General features: G+C 35.0%; 1 protein-coding gene across 1 annotated transcript; it reads right to left on the reverse strand.

The window, feature by feature from the left end:
• Positions 1-835: 835 nt before the first annotated feature.
• Positions 836-11862, reverse strand: LOC108635222 (ubiquitin carboxyl-terminal hydrolase 14-like; the record flags this gene model as incomplete). Its single annotated transcript, XM_018045470.1, is given in 4 exon segments — positions 836-938; positions 1829-1933; positions 10178-10210; positions 11717-11862. Coding segments are annotated over 4 exon segments (387 nt in total), but the record flags the coding sequence as incomplete, so codon positions are not given.
• Positions 11863-12626: the final 764 nt, after the last annotated feature.

Raw genomic sequence — 12626 nt, forward strand, 5'->3', positions numbered from 1 at the left:
CATTGGACATACAAGCGCGGCCTTCGGTCACTCAGGAAATTAGGCATCTTGGTCATTGAGTCATCAAGTCGTGCTTCGCGAGATGCTGCCGCACACACTGGGTTCACTAGCCTACTTTCTGAGCAGGGACCGCGAGCCGCACCTAGGCCTAGGACTCTGTCTATTGGGATTCACCTTTCTCCAACAAGCGTACTTTGGCAGAGGCTGCCATGTCCTCGCTCCAGGGAATTTCTCAACGGCACGTACAAGGGGAAACAGAACCCACGAGGTCTCTTTCATCACTTCACTGCAGGGTGATTGATTTGACGGACGCGAACCTGAAGTTTACATAGACCATCCGAAGGTTGGGATAATTTTTATGTACCTCTCCATGGCTACAAAAATATTTTGTGATAGATTAAACAGTACATGCTTTATAAAAGATAAAAGTCAATGTCTAAGTAATGAAGCGCAAGTCCCCAGTCACAAAAAGACCATATAGTGTATGACCCCATTAATATGAAATGTCCAGAATCAGCAAATCTGTAGGACAAAAAGTATACTAATGGTTGCCTAGAGCTGGAGTTGGGAAAAGGTATAACAAGCAAGTATGAGGCTTTTTTCTAGGCAGGGGCGTATTCTGAAATTAGACTGTGGAATACTTGCATACCCTTGTGTGAATATAATAAAGACCAACTAATTGAACACATGAACAGGATGAATTTTTGATAAATGAATTATATCACAACTAAGCTGCTAAATAAATATTATAGAGAAGTGCAAAAGAATACTATTCATCCAAATGTGAACCTTCTTTAACCAAAAAAGACATAAAACAATCTCTCTTCTGTCTTACCTTTTAAGGCATCTTTGAGTTCAGGCACAGAACGAATACACTGAACTGTAGCATTCATGTAACAAGTATTGCCAAGGTTTGTCAATCCACATGGTAATTCCATCTGGTAGGGAAAAGGATTAAATCAATTTTATAGAATGACACAGCATATATAAATCATTAAGCACTTTGAAGCAAATGGTTTACCGACACACACCAATTTATATTCCACACCAACAATGTTTTATTTCCTAACAAAAAAAGTTGTACTTGCATCATGCTGACAATCATTTTGTGTTTTAATTCCCATCGTGAAAATAAATTTTATCAGTCCTGCCTCCTCTGCAGGTTTATCCCTAGACGAGGGTAACAAAATATATACTGAAACACTTCAAGGAGACTTCCCATGTGGTCCAGTGGCTAAGACTCTGCACACCCAATGCAGGACACCCAGGTTCAATCTCTGGCCAGGGACCTGGATCCCACACGCCCCAACAAGACCGGGCACAGCCAAAGTAAATAAACAAATTTTTTAAAAAGGAAACAATTCCAAAAATGAATGGTACTATATAAACGCTGGGTAATAGAAACAATAATAACAATAATATTTGACAAGAATGTGTTGGCAAGTTTCTAAACCAACACTGCATTCTTAAATTAAGGATAAACTGTATGTATTTTTACCATGGAAGGTTTTGAGAATTTAAATATCCCAGCATTTAAACTATGTAACTTCTTTAAGCTTGTTTTGCCAGAAAATAACAGTAAACACTTTAACAGCACTGTCGCCAGACGCCTTTATTACAGATATTAATGACTTGGTAATGAATTATTCAATTAAAAAGGATCCCATGAGCCAATTTCAAAAACAAAACTCTGGTTTACTGCTGATAACATGCATCCTGATGTCGATTAAATCTTCAAAATGCACAGATACTACTTTTTCAAAGTCATCTTACTAATTGTACTTCTTAAAAAGTAATAATCAGGTATATAAAACGTGGCATGTCTTACAGCAGATGCCAACTGTTCTTCTGTCATGTCTTCTACAAAGACAGTTTTAGCTGAGGGTTCCTCAGGAAGAGCATCTGCTGACCCCATCATTAGTACAGTCATTCCCTGTAAAAAAAAAATCATGAAAACTCAAAAGCTGACCATGTTTATGTTCAAGGAAATAAGTCAGACATAGAAAAACATACATCACGTGCTTCTGTATACCAGAAAAGGTCAATCTAGACAGGTCAGTGGTTGCAAGGGCTGAAGATGGGAAAGAGGAGTGTCTGGAAATGGGAACACATTTCTTTCTGGGGTGACGAAAATATTCCAAATCAGACTGTGGTGAAGGTTACACAACTCTGTGAATACACTAAAAATCATGAAATGCTAGGGTGCTTGCTTCAGGCCAAAGGTCATCTGCGAAATGCTGGAACATCTGTATCTTGACTGTAGGAGTAATGACATGACTGCGTAAAGTTAACCAAATCCATGAAACTCTAAAGTAGGTGAATTTACTCTCTATATACTATATTTTATTTATACCTCAATAAAGCTAAGGACAAAAACACGGTCACAAAGCTGAGAATGTTTTCAATATTGGAAAGGAGAGACTTCTTCAATTAATCATCTTTAGTGGCATCATTTCTCTCCATAACACACTAAGCAGTGGTAATATTCCTATGAAAGTCTATTCTGTAACTGTAACCATTATTTACAACTGAACAGAAAAATCTCCATTGTTGGAAATCATCAAGTCAAATATATAAACTAGTTCAAAATGTCCAATTTTATAATTCTACATATTATTAACCTAAGGAAATACTCATTTAATACAGATGTAACATTCCACACAATAGAACAAAGAAGACTGTCTCCCTAAAAACTCATAATCTTGAAACCGTGAACATCGTACTCAATATCTTAATTGGAAGACATGAACACCTGAGACAAAGAGGGTAGAGAGGTTTAAAAACAGGGGAGAAAAGTCAGAAAAATGTATTTTTTAAGAAAGACCAATAAGATAAAAATATCTAGATCATTAAATTAGGAAATAAATAAGGTCAACTCAAGCCTTATAAGTACCTATGGACAATCATTCTATCACCTATTATTTTTACTTATACTTTCTATAAGATAATAGCAAAGGAGTACTAAGCAATCACTAAAGAATTTTTTTCCAAAGACAACTGTCTCAGGAAAACCAAATAGTTGAAGAATATACTAGCAACAGTCAGCTAGAAATACAACTGAAAAGAATGAATACCAAATAATCTAAGAGTAAACATAATAAGAAATATATAATATTTTAATAAGAAAACTATAAAGCTTTACATAAGGATATTAAAAAACATCTAAATAAGCTGAAGGACACAACAAATTTCTGGACTGGAAAAATTACTATAAAGATGTGATTCCAAATTATTATATAAATTTAATCAAATCCTTTTCTGAGACCTTACAAAATGATTCATTCATGCAATAAACTCATGCCCATGAAAGCAGCTAAGAAATTTCTGAAAAAGAAGACTAAAACAATATCTTTAAAATTATTAACAGATTACATTTGAAGAATATTGATAATAATTTAGAAAAATATTCTAGCTCTTCACCTTATGACATGCCATGCCCAAAATGAATTACAAATTGAGGACTTAAATGTAAATAAAATAAAACAATTATAAAACATCCAAGTTAATTTTTTAAAAATCTTGCCATTTTAGAAGGTTTTTCTAGAAATGACATAAAAGATGAAAGGACTAATGACACTAACTGTATAAACCTTAAAACTTCCCCATTATGACAATCACAATTTTGACAAACTAAAAAAAAAAAAAAATCAGTGTATATGGATACAATAGAAAAATGGGCAAAGCAGAAAACAAAAAAGGCCTAAAATTAATAAATCAAATAAGCTTTACCTTAAGAAGCTAGCACAAGTATATATTAAAATCAAAGTGAAAGGAGGAAATAGAGCAAAGAGGGAAAAATCAATAAAATAACAAATGAACAAGCGAAAGTTGACTCTATGAGGAGTAGGGGAAATCAATGAAACTAAACAACTTCTCCCTAGGTGACAGAGACAATGAGCAAGAAATCACAATTTGCCACTACGGAGCAGGGTAGGAGGGGATGTTGAAATGATAGCACTAGAGAGTCTAGAATTAAAGGTTATTAAGAGCATAGTATGCCATCAATTCAACAACTGAAACTAAACAGACCAACTACCTAAAATACACAAATTACCAAAACTGGTGTAAAAAAAAAAAATGTAACATCTGAAGAGTCCTACATTTATTAAAGACCCTAAATTCTTAATTAAATGTCTTCCCACAAACAAAGCTCCAAGCCTAGAGAACATCACTGGAGAATTTTCTGGCAACAGTTTCAGAAAATGAACTCTTTCAGAAAAAGGGGACATAGGACTACTTTTGACTCACTTTGTAAGACAAACACTACACTGACAGCAAGACTCAGACAGTCCAAGAAACTACAGACCGTGTTTTTCACACAGAGAAACACAAAAATAATTTCAACAAATTACTACCAGTAGAATCTGAATTATATTTAAAAGAAAATACATTAAGATTGGTTAACTAAAAGGAAGTATAGTTCACTGCATTAAGAAATTAAAGGATAAAAAAACTAACATTTCAAAATATATGTAAAAAGTATATGACAAACTCAACTCACATTCATGATAACTTTCTACAAACTAGAAACAGAACTTTCCTTAACCTGATAAACATCTATAAAAAACCTAGAAGTAATCTGTAAAACAAGGGACCAAAAATCTACAAAAACTCAAGAGCAAAGAATATTACCAGGGATAAAGAGGAATAGTTCATTTTGATAAAAGGTCAACTCATAGAGCAATTAACAATCCTATACATGTATGCACCTAAAAACAGACGAAACTAAACTGATACAACTGAAAGGAGATACAATCAAATCCACAAGAGATGGAGATTATGACACATTTAACAAAAGACACACACAGAACATCAGTTAGGATAGAAAGAACATGAAGACTATACACCAACTTGACCTAACTGGCATTTACAGAACGTTTTACCCAACAGCAGCAGTATACCTTATTTTTCCAAGAGCACAGAAAACATTCAAATGAATGGAGTGAAACAAGTTATCAATAAATTTCAAAAGGATGGAAATAATATCGGATGTGTATGTGACCATGACAGAATCAAATCAGAAATAAGTAACACAACCTATTAGAAAAAGCCCCATATAACTGGAAGTGAAATACAGCTCTGAACAATCCACGGCTCAAAAGAGAAATCACAAAGTATCTTAGAAAGTATTTTAGCTGTATAATAAAAACACAGCATATCGCAACCGCTAACTGTATAACAAAAACAGCATATATAATAAAAACACAACCGCTAGATTCAGCTACAAGTGCTTAAAGAAAAATTAGTAATAATAGTTTTAAACATCTATAAGAAGAAAATAGATTTTTTAAAGAAAATCAATAATCTAGGCATACACCTTAAAGAGCAAGAAAATGAAGTAACTTAAACTCCAAAGAGGAAAAAATAAGAGTAAATATCAACAAAATAGAAAATGGGCAATATGTAAAATCAGCACAGTCAAAAATCAAACAGACTTATGATAAATCCTTACCAACACTGATCAAAATATTTTTATTAATAACAGAAATAAGAAGGATCATCGATAAATAATGATGATCTAATAGGATAACTAACAATTATTTCAGACACTAGGAACAACTAAATGTCAATAAATTCAACGTATTTAAAATAAGCAAATTCCTCGAAAGAAAAATATAAAAAAAAAACATTAAACATTAAAACATTAAAAACACTTAAAACGCAAGAACATTTTTAAAACAATCAAAATAGCCTGGTGTCTACTAGAGAAACAATATCAAATTCCCATGAAGAAAACCCAAATCCAGATGTAATGTATTGGTAACTTATTTCTAATATTTACAGAAAATAATACCAATCTCACACCAACTCATTCAGAAAACAGAAAGGAAATACATTCCAACTCTTTTAAATGAGTGTCCCACATAACTCCTGATGACAAAGTGAGGATAATGCAAAACAAAACCACTAATATGCCTCATCAACACATAAAAATATCTTTTGAAATATGAGAAAACTAAATCCAGCAGTAAGTAAGAGATAAACACATCACGATCCAAGTGAGTCTGTTCTCAAAGTGCTGTCTGTGAACCTCCAGGGGTCTCTCAGATTCTCTCAAGGAGCCAGTGAAGTCAAAACTATTTCAATAATACCAAGATGCTATTTCCCTTTTTAAAATGTGGTCATAGTACATGAACCGTAAACTTCCAGATGTTCAAGCTGGATTTAGAAAAGGCAGAGGAACCAGAGATCAAATTGCCAACATTTGTTGGATCACAGAAAAAGCAAGAGAATTCCAGAAAAACATCTACTTCTGCTTTATTGATTACGCCAAAGCCTTGACTGTGTAGATCACAGCACATTGCGGAAAATTCTTCAAGAGATGGGAATACCAGACCATCTGACCTGCCTCCTGAGAAATCTGTATGCAGGTCAGGAAGCAACAGTTAGAACTGGACATGGAACAACAGACTGGTAGTGGTGAAAGGAGTACGTCAAGGCTGTATATTGTCACCCTGCTTATTTAACTTATATGCAGAGTACATCATGTGAAATGCCGGGCTGGATGAAGCACAAGCTGAGATCAAGATTACCGGGAGAAGTATCAATAACCTCAGATACGCAGATGACACCACTCTTATTGGCAGAAAGTGAAGAGGAACTAAAGGGCCTCTTGATGAAAGTGAAAGAGGAGAGCGAAAAAGCTGGCTTAAAACTCAACATTCAAAAAACGAAGATCATAGCATCCGGTCCCATCACTTCATGGCAAACAGAAGGGGAAACAATGGAAACAATGACAGACTTTATTTTCTTGGACTCCAAAATCACTGCAGATGGTGACTGCAGCCATGAAATTAAAAGACACTCGGCTCCTTGGAAGAAAAGCTATGATCAACCTAGACAGCATATTAAAAAGCAGAGACATTACTTTGCCAACAAATGTCCATCTCATCAAACCTAGTTTTTCCAGTAGTCATATATGGATGTGAAAGCTGGACTGTAAAGAAAGCTGAGTGCCGAAGAATTAATGCTTTTGAAGTGTGGTGTTGGAGAAGACTCTTGAGAGTCCCTTGGACTGCAAGGAGATCCAACCAGGCAATCCTACAGGAAATCAGTCCTGAATATTCACTGGAAAGACGGATGTTGAAGCTGTAACTCCAATACTTTGGACACTCGATGAGAAGGACTGACTGATTTGAAAAGATCCTGATGCTGGGAAAGATTGAAGGCAGGGGGAGAAGGGGGTGACAGAGGAAGAGATGGTTGGATGGCATCACCAACTCAATGGACATGAGTTTGAGTAAGCTCCAGGAGTTGGTGATGGTCAGGGAGGCCTGGTGTGCTGCAGTCCATGGGGTCACAAAGAGCTGGACACAACTGAGCGACTGAATGAACAAAGAACTGAGTTATCAAGCCATGAAAAGACTTGGAAACTTAAATGCATGTTACTAAAGATGTCAATCTGAAAAGGCTACAGACTATAATTTCAACTATACGACATTCTGAAAAAGGCATAACTAGAGGCAATAAAAATATCAATAGTTGTCAAGGGTACAGAGAGAGAAACATGTACAGCATAAAGAATTTTTAAGATGGTAAAACAATTTACACATCACTATACATTTGTCCAAACCCATAGAACACATAATCCCACGAGTGAACCCTAACAAACCATGGACATTTGGTGATAATGATGTGTCAATGTAGGTTCATCAATTTAACCAATGTGCTACTCTGTGGGCGGATGCTGATAATGGAGAAAGCTATTCACACATGAAGATATAATAAAAATTACAAAGTACCAAGTAAGTTTAAAAAAAAAACCACACTTCTGCATACCAAAATTACTTGATAGCTGTCTTCACAATAAGCCTGCACGAACATTTGTGTTGGAAACCTGACTACTTGCCTTTTTTTAACAAAATACAATTTTTACTTAAAACAACTGACAAATTATGGGTTTTTAGACTTGAGTATTTAGTAACATTTTTTCAAAAATGAAGAAATTGAGCTAGTAGTTTCAGGGCAAAGTACTGACAATATTTATAGCTGCCAATGACAAAATTAGAGCTTTTAAGTGAAAAGAATTTTCCATCTGTCACTATGCATCTGACAATTTTCTAGAATTAAAGACTTTTCCACTGAGGTTGGTAGTGATATTAATAAATGCAATTTTGAAGAATTATATAATGAAATGCATGAGCAGTTCATGAAAGTACTTACATGAAAGTAAGATCTAAATAACTCAGAAAAACAATTTTTTCCAAATGACCAATATATGATGTTTCAAAGTCATTTACAAGTATAAGATCCATTCTTCAATGCAAAACAGATTTTTAACATACAAAACATCACTGATGTGGTTTCTAAGACATCAAGTTCAGTTCAGTCACTCAGTCGTGTCCAACTCTCTGTGGCCCCATGGACTGCGGCACGCCAGGCTTCCCTGTCCTTCACCAACTCCTGAAGCTTGCTCAAACTCATATCCATCGAGTCGGTGATGCCATCCAACCATCTCATCCTCTGTCGTCCCCTTCTCCTCCTGCCTTTAATCTCTCCCAGCATCGGAGTCTTTTCCAATGAGCCATCTCCTTGCAGTCCAAGGGACTCTCAAAAGTCTTCTCCAACACCACAGTTCAAAAGCATCAAACAAACCAATAAACCAACTACCACATGCTGAGTTTTGGTGTACTATCAAAGAAAAATGTTCACGATTCTAACTGAAAAGACATCTCTCTTTTCTAAATATTTAACTATTATGAGACCAGATATCTTACTTATACTTCAGCCAAAGCCATACATCACAACAAACTGAGACTGCAGAAACAAAACTAAAAATTCATTTATCTTCTATTAAGCTAGACTGTCAAGAGACTTGAAAAAATGTAGAACAAGACCATTCTTTCACTTTGCTGTTCTGAAAAATATTTTTTAAAAATGAAATTAACAGGTTAATAGGTTTATTACTGCTACTTTTAAATGAATAATATTTTTAATTTCTCAGCCTTTTTTTTAACTTTTTATTTTGTCTTGGGGTATAGCCAATTGAAACGTCATGACAGTTTCAGGTGAACAGTGAAGGGACTCAGCCATACATATACAAGTATCCATTCTCCCCCAAACTCCCTCAGTCTTAATTTCTAATACAATAAATATTGATATAACCCATATATATGAAATTTAAAATAATTTGAGGGTGTAAAGAGGTCACAAAGATTAACAAATCTGAGAACAGCATGTCAAAAATGCAAGGTTTAATAGTGAAAAACCAGTGAGACTAGCCAGATTATCAGAGAAAGAGAGAAAAATATGATCCTTTCAATAAGCAGGAAAAGCACTTAAAATTCAATAGCCAATCATAACTTAAACAGTCTCAGTGAACTAGTAAGTGACAAAGATATCCACTTCCACCACTTTCTATTCAACACTGTATTAGAAGTGCCAGCAGTGAAGTAAGGCAAAAAAAGAAACAAGTCATAAAGATTGGGAAGGGAAAAGTAAAACTGCCTCAATTTGAAAACAGTCATGCTTATGTTCATAGAAAACCCAGCAGAATCTACAAAAGAACTACTGGGAACTAATAAGTGAATTTGGCGAGGTCACAGGATAAATATAAACTGTATTTTTATAAACTAGCCACGACCACTGGAAAACAAAGATTTTTAAAGTCATTAGCAGCCAAGAAATAAGTTCCAGAGTCTAACTAACAAAAAACCATGTAAGATTTCCATACTGAAAAGTTATCTGAGCTAAAGAGAACTGGACAACTACACGTTATTTAAGGATTTTGGTACTCGATACCTTTATGATGTTCATTCTCCCCAAAACTGAACTGCAGATTCAATGCAATCTAAAACAAAATTCTAGGAGTCCATTTGCAGGAACTAATTCTAAAATTATAAGGAAAAGAAAAGGAGCTAAAATAATCTTGAGGAAATAGAAAAAACTTGGAGAACTTACACTACCTTATTTCAAAACTTATTATAAAGCTTCAGCAACCAAGACCATGTGGTACAAGATTAATCAAATATATCAATGAAACAAGAGTTCAAAAATAGGCCAACAATTGATTTTCAAGAAAGACTCCAAGGCAAATCAATGAGAAAAGGAAAATATTTTCAACATGTGATGCCTGGAACAACTGGATAGACAGGAAAAAAAGAAAGCATTAAAAATACATTTTGTGTAATAATTAGGGGAACTGCATTATAATAAGTATTCTTAAGATAATACTCACATTTTTCATTTTGATGTTTCCCCAATCATCGTCCTGTTTTAAAGACAAATAATAAACATTTAACCATCCTTGTATAATCCAAACATAATCTAAAAATCAAGTAATTTTAGATTACTTCAAAATAAAAATTTTCTGCATGCAGATTTTAAAATTACTGTAATCAAAAATATTTTTAAAAAAGCAAACAAAAAACCTAATGCAGCCTTAAAACTAGTAGGTCTAATAACTGTTTAAACTACCTAAGATACCATCTAAAAGACAGTAAAATCTGGCAGCACAAAGGTAGTGAAACCCTTGACTGATGACATATGACAGATGCTAACTTTCTGCATGTTTGGAACCAGCAGAGCTAAAAACAATTTATGTGTTAAAAACAAAGAACAACTTAGGGAATGAAATGGGTCTACACAATTAGAATGATTATACAACTAATCACCCAAATCAAGAGACTTTCAGAATGCAAGTGCTGCTACAAATTATACCAGGAAAGTAAATAAGACCACCCAAGGCAAACTAACCATTACTAATATTTGCTGCATCCACAAATATTTCTCAGGACGTAAATTTCACACCTATGCATCAATTAACAAATACTTTAACTTCTGTATGTTCATTTAAACCGTGTTTGATTGGCACAGATATTTTGGCAGCTAAGCCCTTCCTTTCATAGGAGGTCAGCTCCTTATCACTCCTTCCTTTCCACAGAAGGTACCAGGCACTCTGTATGGTTCCCTTGGGTGGTGCTACTATCTCTTTTTGGACATCCTGCTTCAAAGGGGGAAGTAAGTTCCTAAATCCCTTCTCAATTAAAGGAATATTACTGCTAATCAAAAGGAATGGCAACTACATATGCCCCCTGAGATAATGTACTTCTCCAAGGTCACACAAAGTTGAACCCAGATCTACTTGATCTGTAAATTCCATGTTTTTTTTGGTCCCTTATATGTTACTTAAACCTCTCTGATGATCAGTTTCCTCTTTTATCAAATACATAAAATAATTTAGTTTCCTCATTTTTTAAGTACATACAGTTGAATACGAAAGAAAATAGAAGAATAAGTATTCTTATAGTGTTTTACTGCCCCAGTTAACAGGGGTAGCCAATCCTTATCTCTAAAATAACTAGAGCTCCTTAGCACTTCACATCTAATTCTTAAAGAAAACGTAATTTTAAAATCTATACTCGCCCAGGATTACAAATAATAATAAAGATAATACCTTTACATCTTTTTCTGTGGCCCTTCATCACTGATATTGGTAAGCCCGGACTCCCTAACTGAAATCAGTGTGATCATTGTAAGTGAAGTAAAGGAAAAATTAAGTTTGTATTCATTGATACCATGCATTTAAAATAAACACATTAATGCTGCTCAACAGCAGTGTTTTGAAACAGCTACCAGTGTTCCTTTCTTAACATGAATAAGAGTTTTAATCCCATAGACTATATACAGTCACCAAATAAAAATACCTCAAATGTTACATTTTCTGGTGCTAATTATTTTCTCAAAGTACGTAATGAAAATTTCAACTAAATTTTACCTTCAGTGTTCCTCCTTTCACCATAACTTTCTGTCTGGCCGGCTGGACTCCAGTCAGTGCAAAAAGCTGAGCCTTGAACACCATCGGAGGTTCATCAGTATTCAATTCTACACCTTCAAATTTCTCCTTTCCCCATTTCACAGTAACTGCAAACAAACCATAATTTTGTTTTCATTTACAAAATAACAAGGCTAAAGATTTAGAAGATCCTTAGAACTACTAGGCTAGTTCTTGAACACCAAACTATGTCACTAACCTTTTTACTCTACTAATGCCTACCAAATCAGAAGTGAAGTGAATGCAAAAGATCTTGGATAAAATTTAACTGGATCTAATCCAACTCTCATTTGATAAATAAGGAAACTGAGACTTAAAAGAAACAGACTGATTTATTAACGTCACAAAACTAGTCAGTAAATATTCAAGGTTTCTGAATCCTCCTCCAATAATATCTTCAAAAAATGACAAACACTGAAACACCTCCCAGAATAGAACAAGGTTCGCAGGCTTCAAAATGTGTTTCAGCTCAGTTCAGTTCAGTTGCTCAGTCGTGTCCGACTCTTTGCGACCCAATGAATCGCAGCACGCCAGGCCTCCCTGTCCATCACCAACTCCCAGGGTTCACTCAGACTCAACGTCCATAGTGTCAGTGATGCCATCCAGCCATCTCATCCTCTGTTGTTCCCTTCTCCTCCTGCCCCCAATCCCTCCAGCATCAGAGTCTTTTCCAATGAGTCAGCTCTTCGCATGAGGTGTCCAAAGTACTGGAGCTTCAGCTTTAGCATCATTCCTTCCAAAGAAATCCCCAGGGCTGATCTCCTTCAGAATGGACTGGTTGGATCTCCTTGCAGTCCAAGGGACTCTCAAGAGTCTTCTCCAACACCACAGTTCAAAAGCATCAATTCTTCAG

Source organism: Capra hircus, unplaced genomic scaffold (genome assembly GCF_001704415.2).
Source record: "Capra hircus breed San Clemente unplaced genomic scaffold, ASM170441v1, whole genome shotgun sequence".
NCBI classification, from domain to species: domain Eukaryota; kingdom Metazoa; phylum Chordata; class Mammalia; order Artiodactyla; family Bovidae; genus Capra; species Capra hircus.